General features: G+C 45.3%; 1 protein-coding gene across 7 annotated transcripts; it reads right to left on the minus strand.

The window, feature by feature from the left end:
- Nucleotides 1-1,374: 1,374 nt before the first annotated feature.
- Nucleotides 1,375-18,243, minus strand: IP6K2 (inositol hexakisphosphate kinase 2). Of its 7 annotated transcripts, none has more exons than XM_081160660.1 (8): nt 18,036-18,230; nt 8,288-8,619; nt 8,088-8,121; nt 6,438-6,487; nt 6,101-6,323; nt 5,119-5,294; nt 2,517-2,692; nt 1,375-2,142 (listed from the first exon to the last, which is right to left on the minus strand). In XM_081160660.1, the coding sequence occupies exons 2-8, from the start codon at nt 8,487-8,489 to the stop codon at nt 1,642-1,644; spliced, it is 1,362 nt and encodes a 453-aa protein (XP_081016786.1). In that variant the 5' UTR covers nt 8,490-8,619; nt 18,036-18,230; the 3' UTR covers nt 1,375-1,641. The 7 variants fall into 7 exon arrangements, with proteins under 7 accessions (XP_081016786.1, XP_081016789.1, XP_081016790.1 ...); XM_081160663.1 differs by having other exon boundaries at nt 6,438-6,506; XM_081160664.1 differs by having other exon boundaries at nt 6,438-6,506; nt 17,960-18,061.
- Between the last annotated feature and the right edge of the window lie 1,574 nt (nt 18,244-19,817).

Below are 19,817 nucleotides of genomic sequence, written 5' to 3' on the forward strand. Positions count from 1 at the left end.
CCTCTCCGACTCCAGGTCCCTGTCCCACCCCCCTCCTACTCCCGCAGGCCCCCTCCCCAGAGCCCCAGCATCTGCCGCCCAGCCCTCCATTCCTTTTCCGAGCGCAAGCCCGAGTGCTTTGACCCGTACTAACCCCCTAAGGAGTGCTCTGCCTGCACCCCAACGGCAGAGCCTGTGTCCTTTCCGTCCCCGCCACCCCGAGGGCGACCCCGTGAGGGTTGTCCCTTTTAATGGGTGTCTCTGCTTGGACACTTGGAGGCGCCCGCGGGAGCCAGGTCTCTTCCGTGTTTTAGGCCTTTCTGCCCAGGGGCTGGTCCAGCCACATTCCCCACGGGAAGCCTGGGCCAAGGGAGCAGGGGATGTGGGCACTTGGCGTATTTTTGCACATAGTGAACATAGGAATACTGGGCCTAGGAGAGAAGATGCTGGGAAGTTCAGGAGGGGGTGGGACTGCTAAAACTGCACATCCAGGCCTTATCCTCTTGGCACCGGGTCTGTGCCCTCCTCTCTGTTGTCTGGTTCTGCAGTTCAAGACCTGCCACACATCCTCCTTCCAGAAACCGTCCTAGCACAGAGCACAAGTAGCTCTCCTAGGGGCTGCCCTGGCTGGAGCTGCATGAAGGATGAGCCTGGTACAGTTGCAGTGGGGCCCAGGGCTGGGTAGTAGTGGCGACAGGGGGTGAGCCAAGAGAACCAACCTGTGCAGAACACCCCCTCATTTAACACCCACCTCCTGGGACCCTTTACCACAGAGCCCATTGCTGCCAACAGACCAGAGTCTGGTGGCTACTTAAGGCCCCAATACTGGTTCCAGGTCTTCTGACATCATGTCCAGCCAAATAGCTGCTGCCAGGTTTGGTTTAAGCTGCATGAGGGCAATGACCTGTCAAGAGTCAAGCGTAGTTCTTTCCATAGGAGGTGCTGAGACACTAGGCTGGCACAGACCCCAGTCACCTGGCTGTTATATGTGTGGGGCTCCTTTTTGGGTGACCACAGGGTACTAGGTTAGGGGACTGAGGACCAAGCCAAGAGGCTGTGGTGACTTTAAGGGCCATGGAGTGGGGGTGGTGGCAAGGAGAATACAGCTGGGCCAGGGTGGAGGTCACAGTATGGTGAGGAGGCTTCTGAGGGTTGGAAGGGGAGCTGGCTGCCTGCCTCTGACAAGAACGACAGCAGCCAGATGGAAGGGGGGAGGGAGAAGAGGGTAAAGGGGAGATAAAACTGTGACGGAAGGAGACTCCACTTGGGGTGGTAAACACAAAATACCATATATGGATGATGTATTGTAGAATTGTATACCTGAAATCTATATTTTTATTAACCAATATCACCCCAATAAATTCAATAAAAAAAAAGAATGACAGCAGCACTGTGTACAATTAACAAAAGGATTTGTATTAGAACATTTACACTCAGGGAAGAAAGAGGTATCTGCATCATCAAATGTGGAATGTTGAAGAAACTTAAAATAAATAAAGACTCCGAGCGTGGTTGGGGCTGGCTCAGGCTGGGACTCACAGAGGCCTCTGTGCATCAGCTCCAGGCTGCAGAGGCCACCACCTGGCCATACTGGCTTCCTCCCTGACACAGCACAGCTGTGCCTGGGACACAGAGAGTCAAGTGTTGGTGCAGTCAGCAAGCTCACTCCCCACTTTCCTCAGTTATCTCTGTGACAATGTCTATTAGGCTCTGGAGCCCAAAAATATAGCCAGCATCCTGGCCCTCGTGTACCACCCTGTCCTCGCCATACAGCCTGCAGGTAGTGTGTGCAAAGTCAATCATGCGCACGTCCACTGAGCTGGCGCCGATGGGCTTGAAGGCATAGGCACCAGCAGACTCATCGGCTGACTCCTCTGACAGGTCCTCCAAGTCCTCAGCATCTGAGTCCAGGGCCACCTCAGGCCGCTCCTTGCCGTCATAGATGATTAGCAGGGAGCTTGAGTAGAAGCGGTAAGACTCCTGTCGCTCCAACACAGCCTTGAGCTCAGCCAGCTTCTTAAGCACAGGGCCAAGGAGCTCACGGCGCAGGTACCGCCCGTTGTGGAAGAACTGGAAAAGTGCCTCCTTAAAGCCCTGCACCGACAGCTTCCGTCCATGGTACTTGTTCATGAACATGAGTTGCCCACTGCCCGCCTGGTACACCTGTGGAGTGGTTGTGATAACAACATGGCTGGATAAGATCCTTTAACTTGTTGAGTCACAGGAGACGCTGTCCTCTCCAATCAACACCCACTAAGGATATAGCCCTTTGACTTGGGTTCTGTCCCCAGCCCCCTGTTCAGTATATGGTTGGTGGAGAGGACCTAACGCTTTTGCCTTTCCCCTCCCTCCTGTCCACAGACTTTGGACTCAGCCAGCTAGGCCATCCCCGAAGGGGATCACCAAGCGTGAATGCTTTCTTTTCTAACCAGAAAGTGCTAGATTTAGGCAAATCTGGCATCTTTTGAGAAAATAGGACTATGCCAGGATACTGGACAACTTAGCCAGCCCATACCATGCACCAGCTCTCCCCTCACCTGCATGCCACACAGGCGCACACCGATGACTGCAGATGTGCTCTGCTGGCATTTTCGGATCTGGTTGGCTGCCTTCTCTTCTGAAGCATCGTCACCATGCTGGCGTGTACCCATCTTGAGGTCCAAGACACAAGGCACCTCATACCGGGAAGTCAGATTCTCCAGTAAGATAAATTCTGAGTGGTTAAGGAAAACAAAAACCCTCTAAAGAGGTGCTGCTGCATGGGTCCTTGGTACTCCCAGGGTACAATGCCTGCACACAGCGCCAGAGAAGCCCAAGACCATAGAGTGCCCCATCAGTCCTGCCATCTCTCACACAAGAAGCCCCAAAACAGCCTGAGTCAGACTCAATACAAGCCTGGACTCCCCCATTTCCTCAACTTAGCAAGGTGTGGGACCAGTGTCCAACAGCATACTGGCCTAAATTACAAAGCAGAACACCAAGTAAATTCAGTAAATCCTATAGCCTTAAATATGAACTGGAGACATCAGTATGCACTCATGAAAAGTTTTCTCTTTAAAATAAATGTGTATTTTCCAGCTGCATGCACTGAAAAGGTCTAGAAACAATGAGCAAATGTATGAGCACCCCTAGCCCTAGACCAGTGTTCCTAGAGCAGGGATTGGTGAACTGTGGCCCCCTGCTCATTGTTGTACATACAACCTGTAAGCTAAGAATGGTTCTTGCATTTTTAAGAGGTGCTATATATATATATATATATATATATATATATATATATATATATATATATAAAACACGTCATGACACATGAAAATGGAATTCAAATCTCAGTGACCATAAACAGTTTTATTGGAATACAGCCATACTCATCCATTTATTATCTATAGCTGCTTTCATGCTACAGTGAGAGTTGTGATAGAGATTGTTGCAAAACCTAAAATACTACTTGGCCCTTTAACTGAAAAGGTTTGCAACCCATGCCTTAGAGGAATGATTAAACTCACATCTGGAGCAGGAAACATACATGACCCTGGACTTCATTCCATATCAGAAAGTAAGACAGCTATCACAGACTATTGTGATTGTGTCAAAATGACTCAGGAGCTTATTTTAAAAATCTCCCCCTAGCCAAATGTGAAACAATTTGAGCATCAATAGATAACTGTAATGGACTAAAACATGTCAAATATGTTTAAATTCATGGATTGATAATGATGTTAAAAAACTCACTGGTCACTTCTGGAGGATGTTAAGAAACCTATGTATTATTCCAAATACATATCTAGTAAATAAAGGAAAAATTTAACCTGTGTTTCCTATATAAACTATCTCAGGATAAGCATGTAGTTGATGAGGAAAAGTTTCTCTTTATAGCAGGATTCCAGCTAATGAATGAAGGAATGATAAATTTAGAAAGTCATCTAATGACAAAACAGATCTAAGGCAATGACAATACAAAAGAAAAGGACAACTAAACACTGTGCTTCCTGGTGGATATATACAACACCATCTCTGAGAGGCTCTGGTCCCCATCCCCCTCAAACTGAACCTGAATCTGATCAAGCCTGTAGATCAAATGATCAACTTAATGGAAACAGAGGAGACAAATAACATGTAAAAGACACCGCAGGGACGTAATCAGTAAAATCCAGATAGTGGAAACTCTAGAAGACCCAGTTTCTTTGGCAAGAAATTTCTAAGAAGAAAAAACAGGGATATTTAAAAAGACTAAAACATTTCAATCAAATGAACATGTGAGTCTCATCTGGATCCTCATTCAAAGAAACTATCAATAAAAACTTATTTATGAGACAATTAGGAAAATGTGGACAGAAGCTAGGGATTTCATAGTAAGGAATTATTGTCTACTTTTTAAGGAGTAATAATGGTATTAATGTTTTAAAATACCCTTATCTTTTAGAGATGCATGCCGAGATATACACAGGTGCAACGTTATAGCTGACACTTGCCTCAGACATAGTTCAGCTCAGGGGTGCTGGGTGTATATACTCATGACAAGAGAATTACATGAGTGGGTTTCCTGCTGAACCTGGGTAACTGGTACTTAAAGGTTCAACATGTTCTATTTTTAACAGGTTTAAATTTTTCCCTAATAAAAATGTTAAAAATAAATAAAACAAACATAAATAAAACACTCAATTCTGAGGAATTTCCCTTCTTTTATCCATTAAGCTGATTAAAAAAAATCAGTAACACATAACGGATAAAAGAAGGGGGACAAAAATGACCTTGTGCTTTCTTCATGTGCCAATCTGGAGAACCAGGACTGACAGGTCAGTCCTCGCTAACCGGGCCCTTGGCAGGTAACCACTATTTGGGGACTTCTGTAGCAGTCTAAAACATGAACCTGTCCCTTGCATTCTAGGCGAAAGGCCCCCGATGCAGACTGGTCCCTCCATGAGAAGCCACTCACCCCAAAAAACCCCTAAACCCCCTGCCCCACCACCTGCATTCCCAGACCAGCCCTTGGCCCTGAGGGAAATGGTATTTAACCACGGCTATCACACAGTAGCGTCCAGGCACAACCATGACTAAAAATTCCAACCCTTCTCTCCAAGCTCCAAGGGTCTCCTATCCCTCCTCTCCCCAAGATAGAGATGCTCTGTCAACAAAGGATACTGTACTGGTTGCGATGTTTTGCATTCTCCTTCATTCTCTGTAACTGTTGCTGGTGACATTTCATGCTCCAAGTGTTATAGTGTTTAAGCTGGGAACTTACATTCCCCTTTTTCTCGACACTGTAGTACAAGACTTCGGATTTCTTTAGCCAATCAAATTCTTCTTCTAACTTATGGCTATAAAGAGATAAGGAGTCAATAAATCACAATGTCTTATCAAAATTCAGGGCGAAAGAAACACAAAGGAACTTTCTGGAGTGATGGGAAGTTTGATGTCTTGATATGGTGGTACACATCAAACACTTTTAATAGGTATATGTCGTATGTATATTATACGTCAAGAAAGTTTTGTGTGTTTTTTTAATTAAGAGGCTAGCTCATGTTTTTCTATGATGCAAGAACAGCCTTTGCCTCCCCCACTGGCCCCACAAGGAAGCCTACATTGCCCTCTTCTTCTAGGCAGTACCACCCTGGCTTCTGGTACATTCAGGTTCCCTGACTCTGAATGCTGGAGACTGGGGAAATCTGAATTGAAATACCATGGTAATAAGCAAGCCTACTTAACTACATTATACATACTTCAATTTATATTTTTACAAGCTCTGCCAAGGTATGGCACTTGGAAGGCCCTGCCTAGGTGGATTTCTGAGTTTAGGGGTTGCCCAGCAGACCATTTTGTTTCCCACTATCTGTGACCAACCTGAACTGACGGCTGTCTTGGTCACTACTGCTATATCCCCAGGGGGGAGCACAGGGACTGGCACAAAAAGAATGAGTGACTTAAATTCTTTCACAGCTCCCACTACAGCTATTTCCCCAAAATGGCATAATTTAATGCAGAGTCAATTACAGAAAAGCTGGGCATGCCATGTGGAAAACTGGCCACTGAGGGACAAGGCACCTACATAAGTCCATGAAGTGAGTCCTTAGGGCTAGGGCACTGAGTTGTAACAAGGTCCTCCCAGAGTCCAGTTTATACCCACCTCTTCATTTTCTCCTCCTTCCGGTGCTGCCGCACCCAGTCCTTGGGGGTCTTCTCTGTTTCTAGGACATGATGTTTTTTGTTTGTCCACCTTAGGAGTTTACTTTTTGGTTCACAATCTGAACAGTCTACACTGTCCACAGTTCCATGGTCCCCTTTTAATGGATATGCTATTAAACACAAGTTCCTGTCTTCATCTTCATCAAAGCGCACAGATACCACACCTGGAAGGGGGGTGAGGAGCAGAGAGGACTTTTAATTTCAAAGAAGCAGAGAAAACTTTTAATTCCACATGTGTTATAAATAACATGATTGTAACATTTGTGTGTTTTTCTTACCCTGTTCCTTAGTCTCTATGTTGCCAGAGGCCCCAAACTCATCTGCAAACCTAACAAATATCAAAACAGCTAGAAAAGATGACACCATACAAGACAAGCGATTAGGGAGCAAACACAGCCGAGAGTCTTCCTCTCTGATGCACTCAACAAGGCAAGAGCCAAAGAATTACAAGACACATTTTTCCATCATTGAAAATGTTTATTAATTTTTATGTAATTCTTCTAATCCTAAGAGAGATGTAAAAACATTTGCTCTTTATATCTTGAGGGAATTTTTAATGCCCTAAACACAAACTCAGATGGCCTCGAGGCTTGCTTTAAAGCAGAGCCTGAACACAGGGAACACAGGTTTGCCTGAGGGGTAAGAAGCATCCAAGGGTAAGGGGAGACTGGGCAAGCAAAACAATATAAAGGAGCAAACAAAACAAACCACACAGCACAACAGACACCCTAGCAAAGGCTTCTTGCAGCACCCCCATACAGGTGGGCGCCGCAAGCCTTTTTGTCCTTCTCAAATATTACTTTATTGGTCTCTTGAGGTCTCATGTCACAAAAGAACAAAATAAACACAAGGCAAACAGGGCTGAGCTGGGAGCACAGATGTGTGGCAGCCTTGAAAGCAGCTCTCCCCCCCTTCAGTCTCTAGAACCTGCCATGTAATTAGTCAGTCTTTGAGGAGGGGTTTGTCAAGTGGCAGCATTTCAGCAGGTGCCGACGAGCGCCTTACAACCGACTGGCTGAACACTTTTCCTCCCAGACCTCTCTGGGCCAGGATCACTCAATTTGCTCAGTCCTTGCTGCCCGCCCGCTGCAGGGGAATGCGTGCTCAGAGAGAGAGACGACACTTCTGAGGTGGTCCCCGGCTCTGGGCGCAGAGGAGCCGGGGTGGGGAATTCAGGGGACCACACTTCCCTGTGGCCATGGGGAAAGAACCAGGGGGAAAAAAGGGGGCAGGGGCGGCCAGCTAACAAGGGGCCTTTGGCTTTGTCCTGGAAAAAACAACAGAGAAGGACCAAGTGAGGGCCCCCAACTCTCCCACCCCCACCACAACACACATGCATATTCAGAATACAGAGAGAGGTGCCCAGCACATTCTGTCTTCAAAGAGTATGTTTCAACAGTCCCAGAAGAACCTAAGTTGTTCAAGAGTCTTCTGTATAATCAGGCAATACAAATTTTAAATTACTTTCCTTAATGGGTTCTTCCTTGATTTACAAAGGATCCCACCTCCCCAGGAAAGACCACACCATGCTAGTGGCTACTGATATCCCCCCAAAATGCATTATAAAAAGGCAGAGTCACCATATGTGAATCAAAAGGTTGCTGTAACATAACAATTTCAGGGACATTCCGTAACAGCAATGGGCTGCAGCTAATCAGCACAAGCCTCCCACTCCTGCATTCCATCTGACTCAACCCTGCTCCCAAGCCTACCTAATCACCAGGGCTTCTGGTTTTCTGGAGGGCAAAAAGCAGGCGGCAAGTATTCTGGGCAAAATCCTCCCAAAGTCTTCCCCGCTGGCCCTCCATGGAGACTATGGGTTACTGTGATCAAGAGACACTTGAACATAAAACACAACTACACTTCCACCAAAAACCAAAATAAACTAAAAACAATCCACAAAACAAAAGACAATTGAGCAATCTTACCAGGGCTTGAAAACTGAGGGTGTGAGGTGCTGGGCTGAGGGCCAAGAGGAGGAGGAGGAGGAGGAGGGAAAACACAGAGTGAGTGGGAGGGGGTGAGGGCTCCCGGTATGGCTGCCATGGAGGTCAACAACGCCTGCCTCACATCGCCTCATATCTCCTCGCCAGGCGCTGGCGACCCCTACCAGCAGTTGGGGGCTCACCTTTGTACTGGGGAGTGAATTTGCGCATCTCAGCTGGGAGAGTCTCGTAGAACTGGTGCTCCCTCGGGACCAGGGGCTTGCACAGAGTTGTCTCATTGAAGCGGAGCACACAAGAATGCCCCCCAACCTGGTGGACAAAGGGCTCCAGCAGAACACCCTTGGCTCGGGGCTCCACGTCCATGGCCCTGAAGGCTGGGCTCATTCTCCAGGGGCAAGCAGCAGGGAGAAGGGGGAGGCGGCAGGGTCCAGGGGCCAGCGCGTCCTCCGTCTGCCGTCTGTCTGTGTGTTGGTGTGTCTGGCCTTGGCTCCTTGGTCGTGCAGGTCAGGACACTCTGCAGGAAGCAAACAGTGACAGGAGTTGGATGTGGCCTGGGAACCACATCTGCCTTAGAGTCGCAGCCCTCCTCCTCCAGCAGCAAGACAAACAGACTGAGATCACTCAGGAGCCAGCCCACATCACCCACTCTGGCTCCGCCTCCACCCGCAGAAACAAACAGCCAGAACTTTTGCTGGGCGCGGCCGGATGCCTACAGGCAGGGACTGGCTCCATGTGCCTCTAAACGGCCCACCTTAGCCACTGCAGTGGGCAAAATGCGAAGCCACAAGGAGGAAAAGTAATAATTTCAAACCTAATATTCAGATTGAGTCTTACTATTTTCTAATAAATTTTAAACTTAAGGTAATTGATGTCCAAGTCTCTTCATTAATTATATATTGTTTAATAAACTTTTAAAAAGAGTTTTAGATTCAAGGCAAAATTAAGAGGAAGATAGAGATTTCCCACATATGTATACCCTCCCCCATTATCAATATTTCCCAGTACATTTGTTACAAATGATGAACCTAAATCATCATAGTTTATATTAGGGTTCACTCTTGCTCGTTAATTATATTTTTATAAAATGCATTTAAAGGGAAAAACTGCTCACACACCATCTAGTAAGATTTACTCCCCCAGGGTGTCCACACACACCCCCGCCCTACCCAAGGCCAAAGACAAGCCCTATTAACCTTATTAGCAGTGGAGCTTAGGCCTAGCTTTAATGATTAACGTCTGTATCTAAAAACAACTGATCAAGGCTGGCTAACTCCCTTTAAAAAGATACACAGTGTTCTAGGTCACAAACTATTTTTATCAGTTCTATCCTGATCTCCAAAAGCTGGGACACACCTTTAGACCAAAGCTGCACTCCTCAGGCAACCAGAGCTTTCTCCCACTCTGAGATCCAGGGCCGTGCACCTAACTTCACATTTCCATACACACTGGATCTCTATGAACCTGCTAACAGTTTCAGGGCATGCCTGTTTTCTGTCTGTAGTTTATGAGCTGCACAGGCACTACTAGCACTGCTTACAGGGCTTGGGCTGCATTTCATATCTGTACAGGGTTTCTTACTGGGTATTCCTCTGGTTCCCACGACTCCAACTGAGATGGTAGTGGTGAGGATGGCCTGCTGGAGATGTGCGTGCTTGTCCTCTAGGTGGATAAAGCACCTATTATGTGCCAGGCTTGCTGCAGGAACATACCTTATTTAGTCCTCACAATACTGTCTAACAGGTAGATACTACTACTGTCCCTGTTGCAAACAAAGAAGCTGATTTGGGGAAGTGAGGAAACTCATCCAGGGTAAGAGATAATAAGCCACAGCTCCCAAATGAACCTCAATCTGTTGCCTGCTCCCACATGGCTGACACTAGGGCACAGAGTTTCTGCCTTGGTATAGCACACCTATGTACTTGCAACATTTGGCTTATCCTATGAGTGCTTTCACTGTGTATTTATAATTCCTATTTATAAAATACAGTCATGCACCACTTAACAACAAGGGTACATTCTGAGAAATGCACCATTAGGCAATTTTGTCATTGTGCGAACATCAGAGTGCACTTACACAAACCTAGGGTGGTACAGCCTACTACACACCTAGGTTATATGGTATAGACTATTGCTCCTAGGCTATACTGTGCAAAACAACATGAGATTAAATCAAGCACAAGAGAAAATTATGCAATCAAGAGGCACCGTAAACACAAGATGTATGAGGCTGCTGCTGGCATACTACGCATACTTTTTACAGCAAACCTTTGTGCTTTTTAAAAAATAAGTAGAAAGAGTACACTCTAAAATAATGATAAAAAGTATAGTACAGTAAATATATAAACCACTGACAGTCATTTATTATCATTGTTAAGTATTATGCACTGTACATAATTGTATGTGCTATACTTTTATACCATTGGCAGCAGGCTTGTTTACAGCAGCATCACCACAAACACGTGAGTAATGTGTTGCGCTATAATGTTAACACAGCTACAGGTCACTAGGTGACAGGAATTTTTCAGCTCTTATAATTTCATGGGACAGTCATCATATATGTGGTCCGTTGTTAACCAAAACGTCATTATGTGGCCCATGACTTTATATATCCTTTTAGAGAGTTTAAACTGGTGTTAATTTCTTCCTTCCAGAGAGAACCAACTGTGGGCCCCAACGGGACCCAAGGAATCAATAAGCTTCCCTATACGCAAAAAGCAGAAAACCAAAGGTCCTGATTTCTCACTTGGCACTACCTTTTCATCATCAGAGAAGCTCTCAGGAGGGCATGCGCTAAGAAGAGTCCCAAAACACAACACAGGCAATCAGCTATAAGGATGAGTACATTCCAGCCATTCCAGACTCTCTCCATAAGGTGGAGCTCTGAGATGCTTGGCCACACAAGCCCCTGCTCTAGGTCTGCGGAGAGTAGTTCACTCTTCTAAAAGACCTCTTGAGTAAGAGCAATGCCAAAGGAAACCTACTTACTGACTGACTCATGGTCAGACTGCCAGTACCCAGGCACAAAAATTGTGAAAGTATATGACACTCCTCATGGACCATGCTTTAGAAACATAATCCAAAAACCTTTCATAAACGTGTAAAATTGCTTTTGTTATCAGAGCAATGCTAACAACAATACAAATCCCTTTCCAGCTCTGTTCAAGATTCCTTAAATGGCCCGGGCGGGCGTGGCTCAGCGGTTGAGCATCGACCTAGTATCCAGGCGACGGGGTTCAATTCCGGGTCAGGGAACATGCCTGGCTAGGCAGCCAATCAATGACTCTCTCATCATTGATGTTTCTATCTCTCTCTCTCCCCCTCCTTTCCTCTCTCTGAAATCAATAAAGATATGTTTAAAAAAAAATTCCTTAAATGTATTAAATTAGGAAAAATATCTTTCCAGACATCTCTTATCTATCCCTATCGCCAATGACAAATCTAAAACAAACAAAAACTAGTCCTTAGTGGCAGCTCTCTATAGAGTATGGTTCATGGGTGTGGCTGGAGGCTGAAAGGCCCGGTTAGGGTCCCTACCTCCTCCTCTCCCAGGTCCTCAGTGTGCTCATTAGCTGCTGGGTGTGATGTGGCACTTTGCCACCCTCCTCTAAGCACCCAACTCTGGCAGTCCACAGGACACTGTTCCCTGGAGAAGAATCATCACCTTCAGCAGAGAGGCAAGAAAAATAAGGCTCATTCTCACCTGAGCCAAGTCTGACAACAGAGGAAACTCCCAAATGTGAGGCAGAATTATCCTTTAGTGAGGTGACTCGATTACTTGGAGAAAGTCTCCAAGTCCCTGGCTCCCTCTGAATTTTACAAACTTGTTTTCTGGTCTGTAAAACGGAGAGGAGAGGCCTGGAGTAGATCTCTACTCCGTGGGGTGTGTAATGAGTGTTTTAATCAAAAAGGAAAAACAAGTAAATATCAGTGCATTGCACATAATAAGGTGAATCCTGTTTTGTGATTCTTTTATTTCAATTATGTTCAGTATCTCAATAAGAACATAAGTATGACTTCAATATACAACATATTTATCACATTTGGGGTTGCAGACAAAGAAGTGGAGCTTTTGTTCTCGGGGCCCTTACAGGTCCCATCCCTGTAGGAAAATGAAAGATCAACTTTCCAGTGACTACACAGATCAACTTCTCTAGTAGCCTCAAAAGAAAAGCACCCAAAGCACCTGCTCTGCCTCACCTGCTACTCTCTCCTGTTCCACATATGGTTTGAGCAGCAGGGTCTCTTAATGGTTTTTAAACATTTAAGGTCTAAGGCCAAGTTTCCCAAGAATCCTGGAGTAGTAATGGTTACTGTAAAGTCCATGCAATGGACAGGCCTGTACCTAGGGAGATCGGAATACCATTAAAAACTGGCTTCAGATTTAGGATCTATTTAACTTTCTATATTGCCTCACACATTGTCCATGAAACTATGAACAGGTAAGGAACACAGAGCAGGATTCATACTAGGCTAGGACACAGCTTTTCCCCACAGCCCACTCCCCTAAATCTATTAAATTGGTTTCAGTATCTACTGGAAACAATGCCTTAATATTCTTAACTTTTAAAATACTACAAGTAAAACAGCTATGACTCATGAGAGCCCCTGGGTCCTTAGCTCACACATCTGGAGTTTAATTAATGAGGCTACAAATGGGATCTGCTGCTGGGGCTGCATACTCTGCCTCAAGAAAAGCCTGTGGGTAGTCACAGGGGATGATGTGAGGCACACTAGCCCAATAGTGGAAAACAACCCTTATTACCCTAAGCCTCCTCTCCGTGAGCTCTCCCATGAGCCCCAGAGCTACTGCCTGGCATCTGCACATATCCACGCACACCCCACAACTCCACCAACCAGGGTCAATCACTGGAACTCTCAAACACTGCTGGTAGAAACACAAAAAGATACAACTTTGGAAAACAATTTGGCAGTTTCTTATAAAGTTAAACATATACTTATTATATGACCCAGCAATCTTTCTCATAGCTATTTACCTAAGAGAAATAAAGAAAAATGTTACACAAAGAATTATACCTGAACGTTCATAGAAGCACTTTTCACAACAGCCAAAAGGTGAAAACCACCCAAATGTCCATCAAATAGGTGAAGGAACAAACAGTGGTATATTGTGTATCTGTATAATGGAACAGTCATGAAAAGCAATGTATTGATACATGCAAAACAAAGATTAATCACAAGAGCATTATGTTAGATGGAAAAAGTCGGTGACGAAAGATATGCTGCACAATTCCATTTGTATGAAATTCTAGAAAAAGTAAAACTATAGTAGCAGATAAGCAGTTGCCAGGAGGCAGAGGTAGGGGAATAGGACTGGCTGCAAAGGAACCCAAGAGAACTTTTAGAAGTAATGAATATATTCTATGCTGTCAGTGGGACAGTAATTATATGAGTGCATAAATTTGTCAAAACTCATCAAATTACAGACTTAAAATTGATATTACTGTATAGAAGTTGTACTTCAATAAAGGGATTAAATTTTTACTTATACATTTTTGAACTTACATATGTTTCATAATTATGTATTATTTTAATAATCAGAAAATATTATAATTAAAAAGATCATAACAGCAGTATAATATTTTCTACATACAAATGCACTGGCTGATATTTACCTTCCCATTCATTCTAACTGGTCTCATTTGCCTCACATTGAGTATCTTGCATCACTCATACCAAGGTCAGCCTGGAGTCACCATCTTGGTCAAAGTAAGGGCTTCTTTTCAGTGAAGATACTCCCTGATGCTACAGGCTTTCAGGGACAGCCATGTTTTCCCTCATAAATTCATGAAGCCCACTGCTAATCTTAAAGCTATCTGCTCACTTTGAAAGGCTAATTTTTATCAGGGTATTAATACTAGCACACTTCTACCAGTTGCATAGTTATCTTTTTCATTTATATAAAGAAAAGCATCCTTTACACACAAACAGAACAGAACAGAAGCATAGGTCCAATAAGCCTTTCTGTGGAACACCCATAAGGAAAGAAAAATCAACATCAAATCTGCTCCATTTATATTGGCTTCCTAGTTATTTCTCAAACACGCCTGGCATACACCTGCCTCTAGGGGTGTTACACTTGCCATTCCCTCTGCTTGGTCCACTCCTACCTCCTTCAGCTCTTTATGCAAATGTCACCTCTTTATTGAGGGCTTCCCAATTCACTACATCCATAGGAGCCGCCCCTCACCCTGGCCAGGTGGCTCAGTTGGTTGGAGCATTGTCCTATACACCAAAAGGTTGAGGGTTCGATTCCCAGGCCGGGCACATGTCTAGTTTGTGGGTTCAGTCCCAGGTAGGGGCACATACAAAAGGCAACCGATTGATGTTTCTCTCTCATATCGAAGCCCCCCCCCCCTCTGCCCTCCTTCCTCTCTCTCTCTAAAATCAATAAAAAAATATATCCTTGGGTGAGGATAATTAATAAATATATAAATGATATATTTACCTAACATTAAATTAACTTTGGGTACCACAAGACCTGGATCTGCCTGTACTTCATTACTCCCTTCTCTTCAGTTTTTTGTATGTTCCAAAATTCTTTCTTATTTTTTTTCTCAACATGCTTTTTTAAAAATTGATATTTGAGAAAGAGAGGAAGGGAAAGGGGAGGGGGAGAGGGAGGGAGGGAGGAATAGAGACAGACAGACAGACATCAATGTGAGAGAAACATCTATCAGTTGCCATATGCACCCAACCAGGGACCAAACCTGCAACCTAGGTATGCGCCCTGACTGGGAATTGAACCCACGACCTTTCGGTGTATGGGCCAATGCTCCAACCAAGCCACACTGGCTAGGGCTGGATAATTTTTTTAATTAAGGAATTATCATTGTTTTTTTAGGTAGAAAAATGGTATTACAGATACTGTGGGTAGTTCCTTGTCTCTTAGAGATATTCAATAAAATATTTATGAATATAACACGTTTTAGGGAAAATCTTCCTTAAAAATTCAGCTTTTAAAAAATATATATCGTCTTTATTGATTTCAGAGAGAGGAAGGGAGAGGGAGACAGTTGAAATGTCAATGAGAGAGTTGTCATTGATCAGATGCTTCCCACACGCCCCAGAGTGGGGATCGAGTCCGCAACCCCCGCACGTGCTCTGACCAGGAATCCAACCTCGATCTCCTGGATCCTAGGTTGATGTTCAACCACTGAGCCACACTCGGCCAGGCAAATTCAGCTTTTTTAAAAAGCAGGGGGACGAAGGCAGAGTGTAGAACAAACAGGATTGGCTAAAAGTTGGTAACTTCAGAAGTTGGTGATGGGTAATAAACCCAAACCAACTATGCAGCATCTTAGGACAGTCTCTTTTTTTTTAAAATCCTCATCCGAGGATATTTTTCCCATTGCTTTTCAGAGAGAGTGGAAGGGAGAGAGAGAGAAACATCGATTGGCTGCCTCCCACATGCACCCCGACCAGGGCCAGGGACGTGCCTTTGATCGGAATCAAACCCGGGACCCTTCAGTCTGCAGGCCAACTCTCTAATCACTGAGCCAAACGGGCTAGGGCAGGATACTGTCTTTTCCTTTAGAGATGGACTCAATTTGGGGGGAAAAGGACCTTTCCTTGCCATTGGAATATTTTGCAAAATACTAATACTACTTGTTACTTTTATTACTTGGTATGCAAATAGGCAGAAATAGAATTTATTTTAAAAACAAAAACATGCTTTAAAATGTAATCATGAGTGTAATCATCTGCTTACTTTCTACTATGCAAAAATATGTTTAAGGTGATTATCTCACTAGGTAAAACAACTTTACTTAAAGGGAATATTCTTCCCCAGTGCATCCCCTTTATGAGCCAAACAATGGAAAATTTTCACCTCAGCAAGCCAGCTTCAGGGAGGCTCAGGCTCAACCCAGTTGCCTAGATACCAGTGACATCTCTGGTGCTTACAGAAAGCTCTGGCACCCTTCTGCAAGGGAAACCGGCAAGGTTCATCAGCCAGCGGTGTTCCTTCCTCACACATTCCACTGCTCAGTCAGACACAGGGCTGGTATACAGGTATACAGTGCACCTGTCTGTCACTTTGGAAGCGTTGAAACCAAAAAAAGGTCCATTACATGTGCTAAACTAATCCTAGTTCTCGTTCACTTGATTTCTAATAACTCCTGTTAATTCTACTCTAAAGTCACAAAGCAGGTAGACCAATTGGAGTAACAGTTAAACAGTTCGAATGACGTCCCCCAAAGAAAAAGTTACTAAGCGATCAACTTGGCCTATTACATCAAATATGAAAGAGCATTCATTCTGCCCACTTTCTAATTCTGATAGTAGCTAAAATTAAAACAATAACACCACCCTGAAATTTCTCTTTAAATACTTAACACTAGGTTACAGGATGCAATTATACAAACTCCACAGCAGCAACCTATGTAAATAAGCATCTTAGCTCACTTAAAATGTTACCCTGCTAAAAATGCAAGTACAACAAACATTTTACATACTAGGATTCATCAAAATTACTGTAATCATGGTGCTTTATAAAAGCTATAATAAAACTGGTTATCTGCAACATTATTGTTACCGCTTTTCAAAAGTTTCAGTACTTTTTCTTAAAACTATTCTTCCAGATTTTATTTTATTCTTGTTCTATGTACATCTTTCTATCAAAATGCTGTGTGTGGTTTTCTTTTTACCCTCACTGGAGGATATGTTTTTATTGATTTTAGAGAGAAGGGGGAGAGAAAGAGGAACATCTATGCGAGAAACATGGATCAGCTGCCTCCCCTACATGTCCAACCAAGATCAAACTGCAACCTTTTGGTGTAAGGGCGGATGCTCCAACCAACTGAGCCACCCGACCGGGGCACTATCAAAATGTTTCATTCCAAGCAGTGACTAGTTCTATTTCCCCAGGCATTTAAGAGCAGTAGATTGTACTGGTTTCTACATTTTCTCATTTGGACTCATTTTTCTGCTAATGCAGCCTTTCTTAATATGAGACCGAATAACATGGTAACATGAAACAAAGCATTAGATGCAAAAAACAAAAGCAGTCTCTAATCAAACGTGAAAGAAATGAGAGCCCCACCCACGGCGAGGCTTATTATAAAGACACATCCTCTGCCCTGGCCGGTGTGGCTCAGCTGGTTGAGAGTCCTACTGCGGAAGGTCTCCCACTGGATCCCGGTCAGGACACACGCCCGGGTTGGGGCTCCATCCGGGGTCTGGGGCTCCATCCGGGGTCCGGGCGTGCAGAAGAGGCAACCCATCGATGTTTCTCTCTCTCCCTCTCCCTTCCTCTCTCTCTAAAAATCAATAAAAATATATTTTTTTAAAAATAGAAAGCGTCCTCTGATCCATTTTAGGGCTTTTTTGGATAATAAGGTTAAGTGTGCAGATTTCCTCACCAGACAGCAGCTGACAGGCCCAACTGCCATTCAACACTCAAAATGGCTGCACATCTACCGGCCCCAGGTAAACAAACGTACCTGAGGCGCTGGTTGACTCCTCCACCCAAACACTCAAAGAGACCCCTCAATAAACCTGGAGATCATGAACACCACTGTCCTGGGGAGACACTGACCCCAATGACCCGGGACACCTTGCTCCCCCAAAGACCCGAGAAGACTTCCTCAATGACAGACGGAGATCCTGAAACCCGCAAATATCCGGGAGACCCCGCCAACGACCAGGAAGATTCTGCCCCTCAAAACCAGGGTAGATCTCCTCCAATAACCTGAAGAAATAACGTCTCTCTCAAGTGACCCGGCGAAATACCGCCCCACAAAGACCCTTGGACTTTCCCACCCCCACCCCCGCCATTATAGCAAAAGCCCCTCCCCAAATAACCCGGGGACACCCCTAATGACCGGAGACCTCACCCCACAACGGCACGGAGAAACCCTCCCTCAAAGCTCCGGGGAAACAAAGCCGTCGGCACGGCAAAGCGGGCGTTACCTGCGGCCTCAGCCCTGTCCTGGGGTGCTTCCGTTCTATTGTTTGTCTCCCATCAAGATGGCGGCGGCCTGGCCGAGACCCGCCCCCTACGCCTCGCTCCCGGCGACCCTCGCTATTGGCTCGCACCGGGAGCTCGGCTCGTGGATTGGGTGGTCCGAAAAGCGCTGTTGCTAGGGTGCCGGGATTCTCCTCAGTGACTTCCGGGATGGGCGGGGCACGGGGCGGGGCCTTGCTTACGTCACTGGAAGGGTGTGCAAGGAGGTCAGGTGGGGTGGTTGGGTGGACTGATGGGTTTCGGGCAAATGGGTGCAATGCGGAATGCCTGGGAGACGGAGGGATCAAACAACCGCACCATTTCCCGCCCCCCCTTCCCCCCCCAGTCTAAGGGGTTTCCCAGGATGTGGGACTTTCAACGCTAACATTGAGATCGTTGTCAGCAAACTGGGAAGTTGGTCACCCTCGAAGATGGATGGACAAAGAGCTGGATATGAGTGGACAAAAGAGCAGCAGCTGTAGACGGTGGATAAAGGGTGTATATATGTACAGGTGGCCAGCCCAGCTCCTGCTCCTGTGCCGCACCTGTGGCTCCAGGACCTGCAGCAGGTGCTGTAAACACAGAATAAAAGCCCAGCAGGCACCATTCAGGCCCCACAGACAGGCACTGCCCGACTTCCTCTGCCCACCCGATCTCCCCTTGCATTGCTCCTGTGTATGGGTGGAGGCTGGACAGGACAGGGTCTCCTTGGGGCAGCGCCAACATTAATTCATTCTTCGTTTGTTCCACAAGTGCTTACCCAGGGCTGACCTGGCCTAGACACCTGGTACATGGCAAGAATGGACTCGGCATGTGAGCTCTATGGTCAGGGATACTTACTGCTATATCATGTCTAATGGGGAAAACACTGCAAAGAGATGACCCCCATCCACAAGGACACGGTTGGAGACATTTTGGTGCTTTCATACTGTTTGGGTTACTATAATGTGTGACAAATTACCTAAATTTAGTAGCTTAAGACAGTAACATTAATTTTGCTCACACATCTGTCTTTGGGCAGGAGCCAGTGCAGGCTGCTGTTTTCTGCTGTTTTCTGTCTGAGCAGCTTGAAAGCTGGGGCTGGGAGTCATCTGAAGGCTCCTCACTTAAGTCTGCTGTTGGTTGTTGGCTGTCAGCAAGACTTTAGCTGGGGCTGAAAACACCCACATATGGCCACTCCATGTGCCCTCACAGCATGGTGGCAAGGTTCCAAGAATGACTATCCCAAGAGAGATTTTTGGAAACCAAGTAAAAGCTGTATTATCTTTCTCACCTAGACCCAGAAGTCCCAGTGTCTTTCTGCCTCAATCTATTCATTAGAAGTGAAATCACTAAGGCCAGGCTATATCTAAGGAAAGCGAAATTAGATCCCAACTTTTGTGCGAGAATTATCAACAAGTGTGGACATGTTTTATGTCATCATCAAAAAGAAGGAATTGGGATAATAGCACTTGATTTGGAGGGCCTACCACAAAGTTGGGGCGAGTGAGAAAAATAAGTGTGTATAAAATTATCAAAGTGGCCCCGCCAGTGTGGCTTGGTGGTTGAGTACTGACTGACTCATGAACCAAGAAGAGGTCACCAGTTTGATTCCCGGTCAGGGCACATGCCCAGGTTGTGGGCTCGATCCCTAGTAGGGAGCATGTGGGAGGCAGCCGATCAACGTTTCTCTCTCATCGATGTTTCCATCTCTCTTTCCCTCTCTAAAATCAATAAAAACATTCTTTTAAAAAAGATCTAAGTATATA

This window comes from Miniopterus schreibersii, assembly GCF_964146895.1.
Source record: "Miniopterus schreibersii genome assembly, chromosome: 15".
Lineage (NCBI taxonomy): Eukaryota > Metazoa > Chordata > Mammalia > Chiroptera > Miniopteridae > Miniopterus > Miniopterus schreibersii.